The sequence below is a fragment of the Callorhinchus milii genome, unplaced genomic scaffold, assembly GCF_018977255.1.
Source record: "Callorhinchus milii isolate IMCB2004 unplaced genomic scaffold, IMCB_Cmil_1.0 Scaffold3, whole genome shotgun sequence".
Classification (NCBI taxonomy): Eukaryota; Metazoa; Chordata; class Chondrichthyes; order Chimaeriformes; family Callorhinchidae; genus Callorhinchus; species Callorhinchus milii.
The window spans coordinates 88087229-88110875 of NW_024704744.1; the positions used below are offsets into that span (position 1 = coordinate 88087229).

The window sequence follows — 23647 nt, forward strand, 5'->3', positions numbered from 1 at the left end:
CGTATTTAATGTTCCAAACTTTAAAGAGATCAATGTTTTTTTTTCGAAGTGAATAGTTGCTTATTACTGAGTTACTCTCAGAGATTCAGAGAACAAAAGAAAACCATAAATATTATTCTAATGTGTAATGATATTGGAATCCACTAAGTATGTTTTCCTTAAACAGAGGGAACATATGGTGACAACAACTTTTTAAAATATATATAATGTATGTAACCCATACCTCAACTTTCCTGACTGTGTTTCTTCCAGCAAAAAAAAGTATAAATTACAATTTAATCTGAAATGAACAATTTTGAGACGGGGACTGTTCAGAGTTCTTTTTGAGTATTGGTTTTATTTCGAATTCAGGTAAAGGTGTGCATTTTGGACCGCTAAAGCTAAAATAAGAATAAGATGAGTCAGTCAGAGAAGGTGGAAAGTTGATGAATTGGTCTTCAACTTTTAAGTCATATACATGAGTTTTCAAAGCCAGCCTTGCAGACGGATTAATGCGGATCCTTTGTTATTATTTTATGGGGCATGAGATTGGAAATGTATGCAGTGCAGAAACAGACTGATGGGCATAAATCAAAAACTGGTTTCTAGTCACATCACCCCCTTTAAAACGCCTGGAAAACCTTTCTACAACCAAGAAAAAAGAGAAAGGGAATAACATGCATCTATACAATAGAAGCGGGTGCCTGGTTAAAATGAAATCTGCAGGTCTTTTGTAAGAAAGCTCTGATGACAGAAGCAGCATAAAAAAAGACACAATTTAAGTGTAAAACAGGTCCTGCGATTCAGTCTCGGAGAGATTGGGCAACTATAACAGCACAACATCAAATAATTCATCTTTCATAACTACAACACTTCATCCATATGATTAATTCATAGGCGGTGGCACACAAAAGGTAGATCCAAATGAGCACCATAAATTCTAAACAGTTTCACAAATCTGCATAGAAAATAATTAGCTGGAACTCCAAGAAAAAGAAAACAAACACCTGTGTTTATTCTGAAGCAGATTTGGTAAGTATTATGGGTAACAGTGGACCCAATATTGTAATAATATTAATAATAATATTGTAATAACTAAAGATGTAGTACTGCATTGAAATAACAACCAACTCACCCTAAACCTTGCATCATAATTACATAACGTTAGCATCGGATTCCAAAAATGTTTCTCTCTCTCACTACATCTCTCTCGATAACATCTAACTCAAAAAGTGGAAATGAATAGTTCTATTTTTATTTTCTCATATCAAAATATAATAATGTGCACGTTCCTACCGTAAGATTAAAATGCTGAAAAAACATGCACAGATTTCTGCCAATTTTCCTATTATTACAGTTGGGGGTATTCTCTCCTCAGGTGAACCAGGCTACTGCTCTGAAATACATAGCAGACCCTTCAAACCTTACAACTTTGCCGTGCAGATCTGCCTGGGGCTCTCTCTCTCTCTCTCTCTCGCTCTCACACACACACACACACACACACACATACACACTCACCCACTCACATACACACATATATACACACTCTCACCCCCCCCCCCCCCCCCCCCATCTCTGTCTCTGCTACATAGAGGGGGGCTCATGCGCAAAATTACGCATTCTTCTCTCATTTGTTCCTTGTATCAATCAAAAAGTTGGCTATTTATAGGCTACAGAGCATGGGATGGTAATACTGATCTTCCCCCCTCTCTGTCTGTTGTGAAGTTGCTAAGTGGTCAGGTTGAGTACAGCTATTTGGCCATTTGCTATTGCTGAGTCCAGGAGGAAGGTCCCAAGCTGTGATTAACTCAATCCTACTGCAACCACAACGAAGCATGTGAGTACCTAAATAATTTGTATTTCGAGAACAAATCTCTTATTGTTCTAAATCTATTCTTTTAGCAACATGCAGATGGTGTGCGGTCATTTTATTACACTTTTATGGATGCATCTTAAGATCAATCTATTCCCTGCGCCTTTACTGTTTTGACAAATGTGTCACCTAGCAATTTTTCATTTGAAGGAAGCAAGATAATGCATATTTTATAGACGAGATGCATGTTAAATGTCTTTGAAGCGTCGCCGTACTGTATAGATAGGATGTGATGAAGGTTGGTGTGGTGTGAAAGTGGAATAGAATTGCTCGATATTCGATATTTTTGTAATCGTCATTACTGAAGGCAGTAAAAAACGCCGAATGCGTTTTGCCAGAAGTCACCCGTCAGATCAAACCAACAACGAAACAAGATAGGATGTGGAGTTGAAGTTTTATAAATTAAACATTTGTCGCCACCACAAACTGTGGGAGAGATGATATAGTCGCCAAAGTATCGCGCCGCGCTGGAACCGTCGATATATCTCGCAAAGTGCTACATTAAAAATATATCAGTGCTATTGGTAAAGTTGATTTCCAATGCTCCATGTTAGGTAAAGAAGTAGAAATGAATGGTGATCCGGATACTAGCGATGTGCTGAATACAACGCTGCTTGCTCCTTAAACATAATCTGCGACCTTTTTGAAAAAAATGTATGTATATATGTAAATGTTAATTCGCAAATTCAATTAAAATCAGGGATTTTATTGGCTGTCCTGTGGAAAGCAAAATCCCTTCCCGAATTCTACATTGAGCCATGCGATGAATCAGTAAAGTTGATAGTTATAGATCGAGCGTGCAAATTAGATTTGTGTGCTAAGTTGAAGATCAGTTATTAATATTCGTGATCAAAATTATGACTGCGATTTAAAGGCATTCTTTCACCTAAATGGGCAGTTTGCTCTTTCGCAGTCATTCTTTAGCACGAAGGGGGTGAGGGGTAACATTATTCTTTTAAGGATCATAGAAATTTATCTCAAATTCTTCCTATCAGATCTTTAAAACTGCAGTTTATGTGTGTTTTTAGCTGAAACTTTAATAAATCTAGTACCGTAAATTTGTAGCAGCGTTTGAACCATCTGTTTCCTTGAGGTACTTTTAACAGGCGATCGTCAGTATTTCTGGTGCGCAGGTCTAGTCAGCACAAGAGTATACACGTAAATACGACTGAACCTGTAAATAAATAAATAACAATCTCACTGTTATTGCTATTCACTGATAACAGTGATAACGCTTCTTAACACAACATGGGCTCGGCTGATGTCCTTTTAAGATCATCCTCGATAACATCACTTTTCCTGCTCTACGATCAGATTCCTGATACCCAGCGCGGGTTCAGTTTAACGCTTAATGCACTGCCCCCCCCCCCCCCCCCCCCCCATGGGTTCTTAAAGCGTTAGTTTCTCTCTGACAAGATCGGGGGACTTGTCTTCGGGGGAAAAAAAACTCTCCTGTCCATCTGAATCTGACCCAGTGTCCTGGACATTAGCTACCGGATGAGATGCCAAAGTGACAAAAAAAAACTCTTTGTCATTCTTTAAAGGTGAGATTTTGAAAATAATAATAATGCAAATGACAAAATCAACAATAAACTGAAATCAGAATCATTGACAATTTTTAAAAAAAGAATTGATATATCTATCTATATCTCTCTCTATATATATAAAATGAAAACAAAGCACCGCAGAGAAAGAGCAAGAGAGAGGGAGGGGAGGAAGGAGGGAGAGAGAATAACACTCTTCAAGGGCGCAGTTGAGAATCAAGCCCAGAGCCACCGGTTAAAGACTGATTTTTTTTGCCCCGTCTGTACCAACTTGTCATTGATAAAATAAGCACAGAGACATGACGCTGTGGGTCACGCTGAGTGCGGACGGGCGCACTGTAGAGCGGGGTGGTGTGCGTGTGTGTGTATATGTGTGTGTGTGAACCACACGATCGCACTGACAGCGCCAGCAATTTCACCAGAAAACAGGGCGACAGCCTTTGGCAAAACCCACCCCAGACACACAAGCCCCTCCGTCCTTTCCCCTTGCACCCCCAGCCCCCAGATCCCATTGCCTGGAGTAACAGAGGACATCCCCCTCTCTCTCTCTCTGCCTTCGCCTTCTCTCTCTCTCTCTCTCTCTCTTTCTCCCCCCTCAAACCTTCACAAAATACAGGTTCCCAGGAAAGGGAGGCGTGTGTGTAAAGGTTGCAGCGTTTCCCGAACCCCGTGGACATTAAAAGCGAGAGTGTGTAGCGGGCTCCCAATATGTACTTAAACTAACCAAAAAAAATATTTTTTTATTATTATAGATATATATATATATTTTCCTAAAACAAAACGGCCACCAGCTTTCTCGATCTGATTAGGGAGGTTGTCCAAAGGTAAACCGTGATATAAAAAAAACATTCACCCGTTTTGTTTTAAAACGTTGAGTTTCTTTTTGACAGTGCGATTGCGACCGAGAGCTGCTTTTTTTAAAACAAGAGGGAGAGGAGAGACAGAGAGAGGAGGAGAGAGAGAGAGAGAGAGAGCGGCCGATGTGAGCTTGGAGGAGGGTTACCCTTGCAGAAGGTTGCAACTGTAGCAAAATCTTGGGTCCTAAAGTTCCTGAGATTCCTCTCTGCAGCAGGCTGTGCTCGCCGGGATAATGATGGGGGTGTGGGGGGGGAAGGGGGGATGTATAATTATTTGTAGGTCTTGTCCTGAAAATAGATTATAGGTTTGACAGCTGATCCACTGTAGGCCTTGGAGATTCTGGCGCTCGACTGTATCGTTATTTTCCTCTGACTCTCTCTCAGCTCTCTCTCCCTCTCTCAGCTCTCTCTCCCTCTCTCAGCTCTCTCTCCCTCTCTCAGCTCTCTCTCCCTCTCTCCCTCTCTCTGGCTCTCTCTCAGCTCTCTCTCCCTCTCTCTGGCTCTCTCTCAGCTCTCTCTCCCTCTCTCAGCTCTCTCTCCCTCTCTCAGCTCTCTCTCCCTCTCTCTGGCTCTCTCTCGGCTCCCTCTCCCCCCCTCTCAGCTCCCTCTCCCCCTCTCTGTCTCTCTCTCAGCTCCCCCTCTCTCTGTAGCTATCTCTCAGCCCCCTCGCTCTCTCGCTTGGCTCAGTAATGTTGTGACCACATGGGGCTGGGCTGGGCTGGGCTGGCTGGGCTGGGCTGGTGGGGGAACCACGTTACGTTTGTAGCGATCGCATGTTCCTGACCATAGTATAGTGTCTGAGAGAGGCTGTGACTCTTGTGTGTGTGTGTGTCTGTCCGTGTGTGTATGTCTGTCCGTGTGTGTGTGTGTCTGTGTGTGCAGAGAGAGAGAGAGAGAGAGATAGAGATGCAGACGGAAGAGTGAGAGAAGAGAGGAGAGCGTGCGAGAGAGAGAGAGAGAGGGAGAGTAAAGTCGGGTTGAATGCTGGGCCGGCGTTGCCGCATTATCTCGGCGAGAAACAACACGATATATTCCTTCTAACTGTATTCCTTAGATATTCAATGGCAATAAAGCGCCAGGAGCCTGAGCGAGGAGAATAATGGCTGTAGATTAACACGTCAACCTTCAAAAACAGAAATGTGCACTTGTAAATTGTAATATATATAAACTACGACACGACCAGAGTGGGTCGGAGTGGATTTGTTTAAATTGTTGTCGGGGGTGGGGGGCAGAGTCCAGTCGGTGTAACGTGCTGTACATGTAGTCCAGGCCCGGTTGCTGGTCAGGACATTTGCAGTGCACACAGTACACAGCACAGTGCAATGTAAGATCCTAATGCGCTGTACACAGAAAAGATTGATTATGGGCTTAACCTGGACTTGAGTGAATTATTACAACAATCTTCACTGCAATGCATGCCATTGCTAGATTATGTATTTCATTTCAATTTTTCAACACGTCTGCTGAGATTTCCCCAGAGAAAGAAACACAAACCCGGGGTGGTGTGCCCGAACCTGCACACCGCGGGGCCTAAAGGAACCAGTAACTAACTCTCTCTCTGTCTCTCTCTCTAGGATGGAGATGTGAAAAGTCGTAAGTTTAGAGGCAGGCACTTGAAATCGCGGCTGATTTCTTGTTTACGTTAAAAGAGTGTGTTGATATGATAGATCACATGGAAGTTGTTGAACTCGCGCTCCACTTAAACCCCTCGCAATGGCACTCTTGAAATCTGATACCATTGCTTTTTAGTGTTTATATGATGCGCTGCGCCTGACAGTCAGACTCAGACCCACAAATCAAGGATTCTGCCTTTACTTCACATTGTGCCGGTGATCTTTAACCCCCCCCCCCCACACACCACCACCCCCCCCCCCCCACACACCACCACCCCCCCCCCCCCACACACACACCACACACCCCCCCCCACACACACCCCCCACACCACCACACCCCCCCCCACACCCCCCCCCCCCCCCACCCCCCCCCCACACCCCCCCCCCCCACCACCCCCCCCCCCCACACCACCCCCCCCCCCCACACCACCACACCCCCCCCCACACCACCACCCCCCCCCCCACACCACACACCCACACCCCACACCCCCACACACCCCCCCCACACCCACACACACCCCCCCACACACACCCCCCCCACACACCCCCACACCCCCCCACACCACACCCCCCCCACACACACACCCACACCCCCACACCCACACACAACCCCCCACACACATCCCCTCCCCCCACACACCCACACACAACCCCCCCACACCACCACCACCCCCCCCACACACCACACCACCCCCCACACCCACACACCCCCCCACACACACCTCCCCAACACCCCCACACACCCACACACAACCCCCACACCACACACACCTCCCCCCACACCACCACCCCCCACCACACACACCCACACCACCTCCCCCCACACACCCACACACACCTCCCCCCCCACACCACACACACCTCCCCCCCACACACCACCACCCCCCCCCCACACACACACACACCACACACACCCCCCCCTACACCACATACCCCCACACACATCCCCACACACCCCCACACACACCTCCCCCCCACACCACACACACTCCCCCCCACACACCTCCCCCCCACACACACCTCCCCCCCACACCACACCTCCCCCCCACACCACACCCCCCCCCCCCACACCACACACACCTCCCCCCCACACCCCCCCCCCCCCACACCACACACACCTCCCCCCCCCACACACCCCCCCCCCCCCACACACCTCCCCCCCCTTTTAAATCTAAGATCCTCAATTGGTCTCTGAGCCCACGCCGTTATTGTGTGTGTGATTGTGTGTGTGACTGTTTTGTTCACTCTGTGTGTCTGCCTACTTGTAATTCTATATATACAGTATATATATATGAGAGGCCCACACAAGTTACAAATAATACTTGGGGTTAGGGTTAGCTTAACCACTGCTTCATTCAAAGGTGTCTCTGGTGCAGCCCTTTCGCTGATATTCCATCAGACAGACAGGAAGGAACCGCCTCGGTAAGTTTTCAGGTACAACAACACTTCTTTAAAGGAAAGTAAATAGCCATTGCTCGTATTTTTCCAATTGTAATATCAGAACTGTGTTGTTGCAAATGAATTCACTGCCATGTTGATGTTTGTGTAGATACGTTTGATCAACTGTTATGTCCTTTCTTTACTGTGTTCCGCATTTGCAGTCCAGTCTGATCGTTCAGGTGTATTTTGCACATCATATTTATTTGTTCAATCTACTTGTTTTTGTTTCACTGGTGCGTTACAGGTTAGCATTGCTGTACATAGAAGTGTTTACTGTTTATCTCGTTGATTGGTTACACTTCCTGGCTTATACTATATTTGCTTTAGTGAATTGTCGCCCTGTTTGTGGTGCTGGTTCCCAAACATAACCTCTGTGGAATGAAATGTATCGATGTACAGGAGTTAAAACACTCGCAAGTAAACCTCACTGCAGGTTTTAAGCTTGGTCCATAATTAATATAATAGAATGCTTGTAGTTAGCCGATTAAATGTCTCTCTCCTTGGTAACGCAAGTTGACAGATCTGTTGTGCAGTCTCAGAAATTCTTGCATTTGATCCAAGAAGTAGCTGCGCAGTTTTAACTAGTGAATGGAAACTGGCAATCATAGCATCTACAGCTTTTTTTAAAAAAAACTATTGAATTCATGTTTTGGCAGCACCACAATGCAAAAGACGTGGTTTAAAAAAAAGAACAATCAAACAGTGTTGGGTGTTTATAATAACGCTTGGAAACCTTGTTATAAGTGAATATTGCAGCTACTGCAATACTTATTGCACGTCTTGATGTTGAAAACGCACGCCGCGCTTTGAAGAAGTACAGACCACAAACGATCTGTCGCACCTTCTGCAAAAGTGTATTTCCTTTATGTCCTCCCCCCCCCCCCCCCCTCCCGCCACACCTCCTCCACTAAACTCAGTCGTTTCGTAATATAAATGGGGTGTTAGAAAATTCGAGCATCAAAAGTGCAGCACTGAAATGCAAAAAGGGAGATGTCGATAAGTAATGGAAAGCCCTTGTGGATTCGTTTTGTTTTCTCTATTTTCCGATTGTTGTTTGTAATTTCAAAATTCTTCTCATTTCCAAATTGTCCCAACACTTTCCAGCTCAAGACGGGACTGGGTTGGAGGCCTGGGAAGTGTGAGTCTCTCCATCTGATCTTGTGCTCACAGTCACTTGTGTAACAAATGTGTGTGCAGGCCGAGTGGGTTGTGTAATATCACAGCGTTGTGTGTTTTATTACATCCAGTACTATATATATATATATAACATCTTCTAGGAAAGCAGAGAAATGGTTTTGTGCAGTTCCTCTCATTGCTGGTGACTTTGCTGTGAGCTGATGGGTGAGGTGACCTGACAGCAGGTTGAGTTTTGAGTGGGGGGGTCCCTTTGAAGTTGAGTCTCAGGCACACACCCTGTTGTGTGTTGTCTGTTGCTGACGATTGGTCGGCCTTGGTGGGACTCCTTAGTTACCTGGCAGGTCAGCTGAGTTTCTGCCTCTCAGAGCAAAGGCAACTCTCTTTGCAAACGAAAGTCCCCCCTCTCCCCCCCAAATAAAACCCATTGTTTAATTCAGAAACATTAAAAAATGCTTTCTGAATGCAACCACTGCTGGTGCATTGCCCTCCATTCATACATCAGGTAATGCATTTCTATTCCCCCATCTATCTCCCCCCTCTCTCCCTCCTTCCTCTCTCTCTCCACTCCGCCCCACCGGCTGGGGAATCTTGACTTCATTAGACGGAACACGTTTGCCCTAGGCTCCTTCTAGTAATTGAGTTGTAACTCAGGTTAGATTTTAAGGGTTCAAATTGTTTTTAGGTTTTATGCTTAGGTGCTCCAGTTAAATTTAGGTTTATGATTAAGTTGCAAAGGATTCAAACTAGGGTCAGTGTATTGTTTCTTAGGCTTACATTTCAAGCGTTCTGTCCAATTTCCTGGTTACCTTTCTGGGGAGGGGCGTGAGAGTTCAATTTTAGAGTTCAGAGGTAGGTTGTGCTTTTTGGTTTCGCATTTAGGGATTTTTGTAGGTAAAGTGTTACACACAAGTAGACATTAAAGGGACCCTACCTTCATGGAAAGTGTTTGGGGTGGGGAAGAAACACTGTCTGTCATTTTTGCTGATATATTCCAACACCCTTTGTGTCATTCATTGCGAAATGTGTTTCCCAAGCAAATGGGGAAAAAAATGATTTGCCAATACGAAATGTGTTTCCCAAGCAAATGGGGAATAAAATGATTTGCCAATACATTTTCATGAAGACAGTAACCCTTTAATAGAAGCAGCTGGGAGAGGTATGAGGCATGACAATGCTTTGTTCGCCAGGTCATGTTGTGAGCTTGATTATGTGTTGCCTGTCACAAGTTTAGTTATTTTCAACTATTCCACGCCCCTCTAGTTGGTGATTTTTATTGATGTCACACTTGCATTGTACGGTAATTACAAAAACAAGGTTCTGGGGACTATTGTGGACTGAGGCCATATAATCTCCAAGTTGGTAAGACCTGCTTGAGGGACCACCCCCACCACCGCTTTGCTTGAGAGGCCAGACATGTGACATTATTGTTTTCGTATGAAGTTGGAAGGATATTACTGTTATATTTATGTGCGTTTAGATGGGCATAGTGATATGATTGATAGTGTCTGCTGCAGTGTCAGCCTACGCTGGCAGCACCAGCCTACCCTGGCAGCTAATTTAGCTGGAACAGCTCTTCCTCACGCTGTGGGAACGTAGCATGCCCAATAACTGCCCTCTAGCTCGTCCATTTGCAGACACCAAAGAATTTGATGGGTTTTCATCTGGTGTCATCAAATAAATACGTGATCACATTTTTATACTAGCCTCTGGCTCAAGTGCTGCTATTTTGTTTAGGTGTCAGGAATGTTCAGCTCCTGCATATAACTTTGTTCTGTTGGGTGTGACGTTTTTTGATCTCGTTCCACAGAAGCTTCTGTGAATACGCTGTGTACACACTGACCAGGATTAGGTAGCTGTGTTATATGGTGACACAGCTTTATGGTAAAATATTGCCAAAGAGTGGGTATCATCCCTGTGCTAAAATAATAATAATAGTGCTTGCATTTGATATAGTGCCTTATCATGTTGTAGTGATATCTCAAAGTGCTTCACAGAATATACCTAAAGTGAATTGGTATGATTCTTTTCTCCTCAAACCCCCAACCCTCTGCATTCTAGGTCAAATTATCAAGTCATGCTTAACCAACTTTGCCTTTTAATTTCCATTTACTAATCTGTTTTCCCTCAGGAGCTGGTTGCCCTCTTGCAGGTATCTTTTTGGTGGAATGGGGTGGCGGGTCTGAGTCAATAGGTTGGTTCCTATTGCATGTAAGATTGTTTCAACATAGGCCTGCTCACTGCAGGCAAGTTAGCTCTGAATTTCACAATCCTTCAACCACTCAGTATTTTTGACCAAATCATTTTATGCACATCAAAATGATGCTCGTAAATAGAATGTCTTAAAAGGTAGTTTAATTTTATTCACTCTTTTCATAACCGTTTTGGGTGGAAAAACTGCCTCAGTAGAGCACACCTTATTGCACCAACTTGACATTTTCAATCCTCAACAACTACAGTATCTTCTGGCCTTTGACCGCTACTGACAGGCTAGTGCCATATGATGAACAGTTTTGTGCTGTGGATTGACGTGTGCTAGGAACTGGGTTGAGATCTTAACTGGGATGGCATTAGGGCTGCTAAAAATTGATCTGGCTCGGTTGGTAACACTCTGGCCTCTTGAGTCAGACGGTTGTGGAATGAAGCCCCACATCGGGACTTTGAGTTCACAGTCTAGCCTGATATTCCAATGCAGTGTTATGGATGTGCTGTGTTGTTAGAGGTGTTGTCTAATGGAAAAGACGTTAAACCAAGGTCCCATCTGCCAGTTCAGGTGAATGAAAGATTCCCATGGCAGAGAAGCATTTTCCCCCAGTGTCCAGGCCAACAATCCCCCTGATAAAATTGGTCATTTACTTCAAGGCTATTTGTGGGACATTGCAGTGCACTAATTGACTGCTTCATTCATCTACAAAAACTACAATCATTAGACTCTGTGAAATGCTTTGAAACATCTCATTGACGTGATAAGACGTTGTATAAAATTTCTTTCCACCCAACATTGTTAAGACCAAAGAGAAGACAGTTTAGAGTTAAGCTGTTCTATTCCTAGCATCTATTTGAACTGCATAGCATGAATTGAAAACAAATATTATTCAATGGTCCTGGGCTAGGGAGGAAGATGAAAAAAGAGTTAGGATTCCCGTTCTTCGGTAACTGATGATGAAAAATGCATATTAGTGGCTGAGAGCATTATAGATTTGGCTTTGATGCTTCCCATGGTTACATAGCCCTGTGTAGAGCAGTGATAGTGAACCTTTTAAGCTAATGTTCCAAATGTGACCTTATGTATACTTACTGTGTTGATGCATGGAAACATCAGTTGCAGAAAATTGGAGAGAACAAATAAAAGAACCCCCAAAACATTTTTTCCCTTCAAAAGTTAACATTAAATTAAAAATTCATACTTATCAACTTGTGTGATTTTGAACTGTTGGAGGTGGGAGCTCAGAAAGCAGCTTCCAAAATTGCGACTGAATTTAAGAAGTTTCCAAAACACTGAATGATTTTAGATTTAAAGGAAATGGTCTTTACACTAACGGTAAGAATGGTAGGCATTGTTCTTTTGAAATTGATCTGATTTCAGAAATTGCTAAGCCTCCGTAGAGTCACAATCTTAGACTTTGTTATGACTTGAATCCTAGTTCCAAGTATTTGTCAATGTTTGGATTAAATTTATAGAGTGAATTTTTCAATCCCAGTTGTGTCATCTATGGAAGAAAAGGAAAATAACCAGGAATGGATCACTCCCCCACTATAGCCTTCATCTTAAGGTGTCAGCTTGGCTTAGTTGGTATCACTCTCGCCTCTGAGTCAGAAGGTTGAGGGTTCAAGGCTCACTTTGGGCCTTCAGCTGACAGTCTAATGCAGGGCTGAGGAAGCGCTGCATTATCAGTCCTTCGGATGAGACATCTGCCTGGCCAGGTGGATGTTAAAGATATCTTGTCACCATTCAAAAACAGTAGGGAGTTTCTCCCAGTGTCATGATCAACAATCCTCCAGATCCTCATTTATTTCATTGCTGTTAATGCGACATTGCTGTGTGCAAATTGGCTGTCACATTCATCTAAAAATACACAGACAGTACACTTTGCAGTAAATTCTGTGAAGTGCTTCGAGATGTTTCGACAACCTGATGAGACTACATCAATTGCAGGGATTATTATTATTATTTCTTCGGGATAGGAAGAATGAGGAGAGACATTGATGCAGTCTGTTGCTTCCCAGAAAGATAGATTGGTTTGATCTGGAAACTGGGAGCTGGGACAGGAAGGTGTAGGTTAGAGAAAATGCAGAGAAGCATTACAAATGTAAGTGAAATGTTTTGTAACCAACCCTCTTGGCACTGAAGCAGATTCAAAGATATGGTTTGAAGTAATGGAAACAGCAAATAATAGTGGTGTATTGAGGTGGGTGGTGATGGTTGGGGGTGGGGGGGAGCAGCAGTCAACTTTGCCATCCATTATTCATTTCTGAGATTGCACACTTTCTGCTGGCCTTCATAGCCTGGATTTTAAACTGTCAAAATCAAAGATGCATATCTTTTAAATCTATATGTTCAAGCCATGTCATTGGGGCTTGCAGCCTTTTGAATATGTGTATTCCAAAGTGAGTGGCAGTGAAACTGCAAAAATCACTTGCAGTCTTTATTCATGGACCTGCAAATACATCAAATTGCAACGCTATTTGTTTTCTTTCTTTTCAGCGAGGTAGAATAGAGCATGCGGGGAAGCTGATTCGGTAAGAATTAAATTTTAAATCTTTCATTTAATAAGTAGTCCCGAGAAAAGAGATGATGTTTCTTAAGTTGGATAAATATTGCTGTTCTAATGTCAGGATTGCGACATGAAGTGCAACTGAAGTGACTCAATGGAAAGTCTGATTATTTTTAAGGGGTTTAATTGCTGGATTTGGTTTCTTGGATTTAGAAATTAATTTTGGGGCAAATTTCAGCAGAACAAAATTGTTCAGATTGCACTGCAGGCAGAGATGTACATTCGGATAATATTCAACTGAACTTTTGGGGGTCTGCTAATCCCTCAGGCAGGCTCAGTGTAAAGGGCAAACATATTTATAGTAATCCAAATCAGACTGCAATGAATGCATTACAATATTGCTATATGGTGAATTAATGCAACACACGACTCTCCCCCCCCCACCCCCCACCCCACCCAAAAAACGGCTTGACCAGTTTTTCATATGCATCTGAGTGGCAAAATGTAAAGCCGTCAGGAAGATATCTTGACAAATGAAAACATTTATGAGTTTCCCTTCAGTAATTTACTATAATGTGTTTAAGAACAAATGAGACATCACGTAGCTTGATAATTTCCCATGACCGAGTCACCAGCATGAAGCATGTAATTTAGCATGATTTAAGATGCATATCTCTGGGTTTGTGCGTTGTTTCCAGATAGGCTTTAGTTTCCCTGACCTTTCCTGATAATTTTTTTTGGCAAACACCCCTGCTCATTTCATTTTGCACAGTATATATTTGTCACACAAGTTTCCTGAAAAACACATTTTTTTTAAAGTCAGTCTACAGAGCTGTACAATTGCTATTCAGCACTATGAAGCTCTAACGGTATAAGAAATACAGAATGTATAACATTGGTAAGAGTATGTGCCTCTTTATTTCAGAACTGAAAGTTGTGGACTGTATAGAATTTTTGAAATATTGTTTTTTTAATTTAAAAAAGTGGTTCCCTGTGCTTCTTTAGCTTTAATGGTATTTTGTTCTCTATTTAGTGTTTCTCCTGCCAGCAAACAGTAGAGGAAGGGTAGATGACCTTATTCCCTGACTTGTGCTGCTGGCTCCAAACACAGGATCAACCTGCTGCTTGGAGAATGTGTGAGCTTTGGCTCGCAAGCATCTCTGTATTTTTTTACACAATCCTTCCTCCTTCTTGCCTCTGGCTGGTGTCTTCCTAGACATTTGGCAAATGGGCATCCTGCTGTGCCCCTGGGATACCCTAGTAGATAGGTTTTAACTCTTTGCTATTTTGTCTTATGAATGCTTCACTTCAATCCTTTCGTAGTAATGTTTTTTCTCCCCCAGTTACTGTTATTCATTGTTATTCATATTCGGGCTTTGATTTGCAGAGTTCAGGATATTTGTACATCGTTGAATCTCACAGCCTTGTTCAACCCACTCACCCTCTTCCTTTCTTATCCTCTTCACCTCCCTCCAAAAGGACGTTTTTAGATGCATCATCAACCTTAAAAGGTCCTAGGTTCAGACACGATGGGATCTGAACCTGGGACCTGAAAACACGTTAGTCCTGAGACATGTGCCCAGTTAACACAACCACCAGGGACGGTAGGAAATGTTATGACACTGAGAATTATTGAAAGGAAAGAAATTATTGAAAACATTGTGTGCTGCATATTGAAAATATCCTGGGTGGGGGTTGCTGGGGAAAAAAAGCAAACTGCAGATGTACCAAGTTGTGAAATATAGTGCAAAGAGCCACTCAAAGGGTTAAATAATACAAACGCACTGTTACCAGGATAATACATGCAGTTATTGACAGTTTAATTTGAGATTTGTTTGGTTCAGTTGAAAATTCGGTAAGAACTGTGAATGCAAAATTGCTGAGATAGCCATACTATACCAGCTTATTCAGGTTTTATTCATGCTGGTACCTGTTTAGCCCTGTTTGAACACTCTGTCAGCCTAGGTCACTGACTGGGCAATGGCCAGCTGCAACCTGCGCAGATCTGAGAGAGAAAAGGGCAGATGATTGTTTAGGGATCAAGGAAAGGTTAGTGCCTCGTTGGTGGTGTAGACCAATAAATAGCTTAATGGATACTTCAGCGCCCACCCCCGCTATTAGGTGTTCAGACTTTTGAATAAAAGGCACCATAACATGCTACTGAGTAAGCAACCTTTTCAGTTCAAACTGTTTTAAGGTGATTTAGAAAAAAAAAGTACAGGCAGGTGGGGGAGGGGAAATGTAGGAACCTTAAAATATGCTGGGTCACATTTCTATGGTTACACACTTATGTAAAGAATATGGCTTCAGGGTATACACCATGCTTCTGACAACAACAACTTGCACTTCTATGGTGATCTTCAAGCAGGACAGCATCTCTGAGTGCTCAGTTCGTGGGAGGAGAGACACCATTTTGAAAATACATAAAATGATTGGGGTTTGACTTTGATTTGTAATCTATACTACTATGTGCACCAGATACCAGCGAGGCAGGGTGATAACTTGACAGATCCTGATACATAATTTTTTCTTTTCAAATTCTGGAATTCTCAGTGTGGTTAGACAAAGTTTTGTATTCTGTCTGTTTTGGTTTTGGTCAGCTGGGTGTCTGACACACCTAGGAACCCATCACCATGCTTTTGAGCCTCCAAATCGTAATGAGTTTCATGGATCTGCGCAGGCTGGCAAGAGCTTGGTGGATGTCAGAGTGTCCGTTGGGGTACTGCTGGAGATGTGAGAAGAAAGGTTATAAATAGCTAAAATTACATTGATTACCATTGATAGAACTGTCTGGCAAGTTTTCTCGCTGCTTGTCCATCTTACCTGTTTAGGGCTTTGACTTGTAGGGTTAATGGGAGCTGAGTGAGAGGAGCCGTTGCCCCTAGTTGTACATATTAATTACCTTTTTTAATATGTTGGATCAATTAACATGGTTTATTTTACTGTCTTTTTAAATGGATTATGTTTGTAATGTTGAAGTTCTGTTGAACTCTGTGTAACACTACTACTTGCGCTGATGTTTCATCCTGGGGATTTTTATGGGTGGGGAAAAAAAACTGCCATAATCCCTTAAGGACCACAGTACAGATTTTTCTGCACTATAACGAAAATCAAAATGCTGGAAGGTACCATAATGCAAATACAATAATGTTGAACAAGCAATATATTGAGTGATGCCAACATTTAAATCCCTGCCCTGTATCAAGTCCTTATGCATATCAGTAACACGGCAAGTAACCATTTTAGAATTGGGAGAGTGGAAGGAAGGGAGAAAGCTCTTCTTACAATGTTTCCAATCATACTGAAGCCAGACCATAGATCTTCTCAACCGAGGGCAAAATATTTGTGGATATTTTATGCGCAATTTTAATTTAATCTTAAAATAGAAAGGAGTACATAAACCCGGCACAGTCCTATATGTAAATTTTCTAAGCTTCCTACTGCATTCTGCCTGATCAGAATAAGAAGCGTAGGAAGTCCACCAGTTGAACTGGTCTAAACCCAGCATTTAATTTAAGGAACTGCTGGTCGGAAGAGGAGGTTTTGAACCCGGATTGCAAGTAAGTGACTGCAAAACAAATTGTTTTATATAATAATAATTCCTCCAAAACCAAAAACAATAATAAATTGGTCATTTTCAATCTACGACTGTTTGTGGGACATTGCTGTGCGCAATTGGCTGCCGTGTTCGCCCACAAATATACAGTCAATTCACTTTACAGTGTGTTCTGTGAAGCGCTTTGGGACATCCTCCCGACGTGAAAAGCGCTATATCAAATACAAGGATTATTATTATTATTATTATTATTATATGAGCTGTTACCCCTTAAATGCCTGTTGTAAATATTTCCAGGGATTTCTGGGGGGACTTGGTAGAAGTGGCAGGCAATCAGCATACTATACTTTAATGTCCCTGGTAATGAGGTCCCTACATTAGTTTGAAAGTGCGTTTTTAAAATACTCTCTGCTCACTTCAAGCAGCAATAACGTTTTATACATCCTGCATTGAGTTATGTGGTGGCAATGACATTTTTCAATGTTATCAAAAGCAAACAAGCTCGCCTTTAAAACCAAGGCAAACATTCCACGCAGCAGTACATTGTGAGAGTTCTGGAACAAAAAATTCAGTTTGCAACAGTTTGCATCAGTTAAGATTTTCCAAACAAGAAGAAGCTTTTTGTTGGTGAAGATTTCACTGATACCAATTGTTGCCAGCCCTTCTGCACTAATATGTACTGAAAGTGTATTTCTACTTGTATTGTGATGCTGTATTTTCTTAATGATAAACTATTGCTATTTTAGGTGGATTTGAGATCTTAATTTTTTTTCACATTTAATAACATTTTAGGGGAACAATTTCTCTCCCCACACCCACAAATACACAAGGAAAAAAATATGTGATTTTATTTGCAACTACATAAGATTCAAAGTCAACTGAACAGAGATACAAATTGCTCACTAATCTGTGTACAGCTAATTTATATTGGACAGTCTAATGAGATGCACCCAATCTTTTTACTTGTGCCATGATTAGAATCAGGCCTCAGGTCTTGATAAATATTCCATCAGAGTATTCAAATTACCCTTAGGGGCATTAATATAAGATAATAGATGGCTGGCAGTGAATTACAAGGTAGTAATTCAATTGAACAGTGCTGATGATGTCATAACAGAGTGGGAAGCTCTAATGATTTTCATATCTACATATATATATAAATAAATACAAATTTACATTTATATAGCACCTTTCACATTGAGAGGGTGTCCCAAGGCACTAAAGGTTGCATCCAAGATGGGAGTGGGGTGCAAGGCAGTGAGGGGTTGGGGGGTGGGGGGGGGAAGCATGATTGAAGAGGAGAGCCTTGAGGCGGATCTGAAGGAGGTGAGGGCAGAGCGAGTTGAAGGAACTCCAGGATGGAGTTTTAAAACGGATGGAGGCTGAAGGCCAGATCGCTGATGGAGGGGCAATTGTGGCAGGAGATGTGAAGTAGGCTGGTGCCTGCTGAGTGGAGGGAGTGACCGGGTATGTAGAGTTTGAGGAATTCATAAGGATAGGGTGTGACATTATCATGGATGGATTTAAAAGTTAGGTTATGATCTTAGAACATAAGAATTAGGAGCAGGAGTAGGCCATTCGGCCCTTCGTGCCTGCTCCGCCATTCAATAAGATCATGGCTGATCTTCTCACCTAACTCTGATTACCTGCCCTATCCCCATATCCCCTAATCCCTCTTTTTCAAGAATCTATCAGTCTCAGCCTTGAAAATGTTCAAATACTGAGCATCTACAGCCTTCTGGGGTAGTGAATTCCATAAGTTCACTACCCTCTGAGTGAAGAAATGTTTCCTCAACTCTGTTCTAAGAGGCTGACCCTTAATTTTAAGACTGTGACCCCTGGTTATAGATTCTCCTACCAGGGGAAACAGTCCCTCTGTGTCTACTTTATCCAGCCCTTTAAGAATCTTATAAGTTTCAATAAGATCTCCCCTAATTCTTCTGTACTCTAGAGAATACAGCCCTAGTTTATTCAGCCTATCCTCATAGGTCAGTCCCCTCATCCCAGGAACTAACCGAGTGAATCTACGCTGCACCCCCTCTAGGGCAAGTATGTCCTTTTTTAAATAAGGAGACCAAAACTGCACACAATACTCTAGGTGCGGTCTCACCAAAGCCCTATACAGTTGCAGCAAGACTTCCCTACTCTTATATTCTAAACCTTTCGAAATGAACGCTAACATGCCGTTCGCCTTCTTAGTTGCTTGCTGCACCTGCAAACTAACTTTTTGGGACTGGTGTACAAGGACACCCAAATCCCTTTGAATACTAACACTATCTAACTTCTCCCCTTCCAGAAAATAATCTGTTCTTTTATTCTTGCTCCCTAGGTGAATAATTTCACACTTGCTAACATTGAATTCCATCTGCCACCTACTTGCCCACTCCCCTAGCCTATCTTGTTGCAATCTTTTTGCATCATCCTGAGCGCTCACTCTGCTACCTCCGCGAATTTAGACACATTACATTCAATGTCCTCGTCCAGATCATTGATGTAAATGGTAAATAGCTGAGGCCCAAGCACTGATCCTTGTGGCACTCCACTAGTTACATCTCCTGCCAATTCGAGAATGATCCGTTTATCACTACTCTCTGCTTTCTACCCGATAGCCACTCTTCTATCCATGTTAATATTTTCCCATTAATCCCGTGGGCCTTGATCTTGAGTAACAGCCTTTTGTGCGGCACCTTGTCAAATGCCTTCCTAAAATCCAAATATACCACATCTTGAACTTGATTTGCCTGACTCAGCTGGTAAAACTCTTATTTCTGAGTCAGAAGTTTGATGGTTCAAACCTCATATTGGGATTTTAAATTTATAGTCTAGGTTGATGCTACAGTACAGCACTGGGGATTGCTAAATTGTCAGAGTGCCATTCTTCAAGTAAGACGTTATAACTGAAGTCCGGTTTGCCTGTTCAGGTGGCTGTTAAAAATCCGATTGGTGCCATTTAGAAAATAATTGGTCTGCTGTGATTGCCTACAAATATACAGAAATCCTGTGAAACACTTTAAGCCCTTTCAATGACATGATGAAGCGCTATATTAAATGCAAGATTTATTGTTATTGTATCAGCAGAAACCTCTCTTCAAAGATTTAATTACAGTCTTCATCTCACTGACAAACATCAGTTATTTTTTGCAGTGCCGTAACTACTCTGTCATTTGCTGATTTTGAGTATTTATCCTTTAATTTCTCGTTCCCCTCTGGCCATTGGCTATTTTCCACCTTTGCCCAAGAGGAGATTGGGTGACCTTAACCAATACAAAGGTGATGGAGGTGACAGTACATGTTGGCGGACAGTAAGACAGCTCAATTATCTCGCTCCACTGTTTTGCTTTGGCATTGGACAAGTGGAGCCCAAGCCATTGCCCACAGGGAGAGGAAAGGGGTTGGGGAGAGAGATAGCCTTAGGCAACTCAACAATACCTTTCATTTCCAGTTGAGAGACTTAGGTTGAGGCCTAGGAGCTGGTTATCTAGCACTTGGGACAGGACCAAGAGAAAAAAAATCTAGGAGTTTGCTTGCAAAGACCTCAATTTATAAACAACAACTTGCATTTATATAATACCCTTCACACTGGATGGTGTCTCGGAGCTCTTATGGAGAAAGGCCAACACTGGTGACAATTTGGCAGCTTTCTCCCTTACGTGTGACTCTGTTTTTGAATAATAATAATCGTTACATTTGGTACAGGACTTTCATGTCTGGAGGACGTGCCAAAGCGCTACACAGGATGTACTATAAGGTGCAGTGTCTGTGGCTTTTGTGGGTGAACATTGGGTGAATAATGTAATTACAAGCCTTAGAAAAAGTGAATATTTTCAAAGGAAAATTGTATAAAATGTAGAACTCCAATGTGTTACTTTTTCTTATTTTGAGTCTGTGTCCTATATTTAAAATTTTCGGCGATGTGTAATTTGATATACACGACACCAATTCCACATTCCCATTTTAAAACAATTTTCTTCCGCTTCTTTTAGGTCTCCCTCACACCATTCCCTGGCCAAGCAAGCAACCTGCTTTCAGACACTTTTAGCAAGGTTCTCTCACTGGCAACTTAGGAGGTGCGCAAATTGATTTGCCCTTTTTCCTCTTCCATTCTCCCTTCTGCCATATGAGAATGGGAGCTCTCTTGTGTTGTCCTGTCATAACATGAACCTAAATGCAGGAGTTGCAATTTAAGTGACCTACTCAAAATTGCTACTCTTTAAATAACTTTAAACTGTGCTCGATTTGGTTTGCAAAGCAATCTTTGCTCATTCCTCTGGATAATAAGGGGGTTGGTGTAACATGATCCCTCCCTAAATCCTGCTGAGACACCCACTTTACTCCTGCAACTGGCTTTGCCGATAATGCCCATCTCCAGCTTGGTTACGCTGTTGTGAAATGACGTATTGGACTTGATGGTGGTATGTGAGGAGGGTGTGTGTGTGGGGAGGGGCAGGATGTGAGACGAGAGAGTTTATAACCCGGGATGAATCAATACTTAATTTATTCTCTCCTGGTTGGTGAACAGTGGGCAATGGCATGTACAAGTTAAAAGTGTGGGAAGAAAACGTTACTGCGTCAGGATGTAGGGGCAACAGTATAACAGGAAAGGGAGCTATAATAAGTGTGCAAGGCCACGTGAGTCCAGGATTCAGCTCGTCTATCTGACAGCCATTTACTTTGACCCTTTATCCCCCACCCCACCCCCTTTCCCTCTGAGCATTTTTAGACTGCTACCTAAAACTAAAATGGCCCCATTGAGAATTCTGTGTTCTTAGAAACAAAGGAGTTCATTACCCGCTGACAACTATTTGTCTAGGCAAAATTGTTCCAGTTATAATGTCATCATTTCTCTTTTTTTTCCCTCCTGAAGGCGCTGATTCTTGCTGGGGTATGTTTCCATGGGCATCGGCAGCCCCCCATTACCTCACCCAAGTGGCCCTTCTCCTTGCGTGACTCTAGACAGTGAGTATTGCTAGACTGTGTGACGGGGAGAGAGGAGAGGGGTGATATCAAAGATGAATTCAATCCTTTTTTTTACAGTCAAGATCCAAACTTGTTCACTTTCCAGTCAAGTCGCTGTATAGTGATCAGAAATAGAGAAACCTAGCAAGATGCTTTTCTGGGGGTAATAATCCCTTCAAAAACAATAATTACATTTTTTTAAAAGAAAATTGGTCACTCAATCCACGATTGAGTTTGAGTGCAATTGGCTGCCGTGTTTCGCTCACAAAATACACTGTCAATTCACTTTACTGTATATTCTGTGAAGCGCTTTGAGACGTCTTGAAGCCATGATAAGGCGCTATATTAAATGCAAGGACTATTATTATTAAATAATTTCTCTCCCCCCCCCCCCCCCACCCCTTGATCCACTCTTCTAGCTCAGCGACCCAGACCAATTGTAGCACTCCCCCCGTCCTCTCCCCACCCTCAACTCATCAGTACAGATCGTGAATCATAAGAACATAAGAATTAGGAGCAGGAGTAGGCCATTCGGCCCCTCGAGTCTGCCCCGCCATTCGATAAGATCATGGCTGATCTTCAGACCTAACTCTAATTACCTGCCTTATCCCCATATCTTCTAATGCCTCTGTTTTTTTAAAAATCTATCAGTCTCAGCCTTGAAGATGTTCAAGGACTGAGCATCTACAGCCTTCTGGGGTAGTGAATTCCATAAATTCACTACCCTCTGAGTGAAGAAATGTTCCTCAACTTTGTTCTAAAAGGCTGACCCTTAATTTTAAGACTGTGACCCCTGGTTATAGATTCTCCTACCAGGGGAAACAGACCCTCAGTGTCTACTTTATCCAGCCCTTTAAGAATCTTATATGTTTCAATAAGATCTCCCCTAACTCTTCTGTACTCTAGAGAATACAGCCCTAGTTTATTCAGCCTATCCTCATAGGTCAGTCCCCTCATCCCAGGAACTAACCTAATGAATCAACGCTGCACCCCCTCTAGGGCAAGTATGTCCTTTTTTAAATAAGGAGACCAAAACTGCACACAATACTCTAGGTGCGGTCTCACCAAAGCCCTATACAGTTGCAGCAAGACTTCCCTACTCTTGTACTCTAAACCTTTTGCAATGAACTTCCCTACTCTTGTACTCTAAACCTTTTGCAATGCGAATCAAATCTGAAACTCTCGTAGTTCAGTATCACACTCACCGTCTGAACTCTCAGTATTCAGGGAGCTGAATGTGGTCATTTCTAAACTTCTGCTGATCACCAGTTTTAAACTTGTAGCATTTGGTGTGTCTTACCTGAAAATCAATATTCCAGCAACCCTGAATGACCGGTGAACAGAAACTCTGAAACATTTCTGAAAAACAGATACCTGAGCCAAAGTTACAAAGCAGCCCACTGATGCCATTCATGGTGATGCAGGGCCTTCTGAGAGTTCAAATGCAGGCTTTAAGTTCACGATTACCCAAATGAGGAGTTACTGACCTTAGCATAGCAATGGAGTGGGGAGGCAGGGGATGGAAGGAAAGTGAACAAAAACAGTGAATCAAATAGATGTAAGGGGCTTTTGCACAATATGTGTATATATATATATATACATATACACACACACACAAGGGTTTCAGGTGTCGGAGAACAATTTATCATTGTCGGAGTTCTTTCTCCATGCAGACACTCATGTTTTTATTAAACCGTAAATACTCCTTGGAATGGGACGGCCAGAGTGGGGCAGTGATGGAAGGGGCCGGAGGGGAGGACAGGGAATGATGCTGCAACTGAAAGGTTTGTAACCAATCTGGAGAGCGAGAAATAAAGCCATGCAAAGCAGTGTTTGTTTCAGGAGAGATCTCTGCTTGTTTTTTCTTTGGGGGGGGTGGGGGAGAGAGAAAAAATAGGAGAGTAATAAATTCATCAGACGGAGAATGAAGGAGCTAACAGATTGCTCAAGTTTCAATGCATGGAAAATGGAAAGCGGGCT

General features: G+C 42.7%; 1 protein-coding gene across 2 annotated transcripts in view; it reads left to right on the forward strand.

The window, feature by feature from the left end:
* The first annotated feature begins 1685 nt into the window (after positions 1-1685).
* The window catches only part of esrrga (estrogen-related receptor gamma a), a 183771-nt gene continuing 161809 nt past the window's right edge, over positions 1686-23647 (forward strand). Inside the window, exons 1-3 of one of the 2 annotated variants that reach the window (XM_042333298.1) lie at positions 4178-4220; positions 7228-7288; positions 13146-13180. Coding sequence is in view for 1 of the 2 variants with exons in the window: in XM_007904500.1 (XP_007902691.1) it covers positions 1815-1816 (2 nt within the window). In the remaining variant the exon portion in view is untranslated. Of the gene's footprint in view, positions 1817-4177; positions 4221-7227; positions 7289-13145; positions 13181-23647 lie in introns of those variants that run through there. The other variant, XM_007904500.1, reaches the window with a different exon arrangement.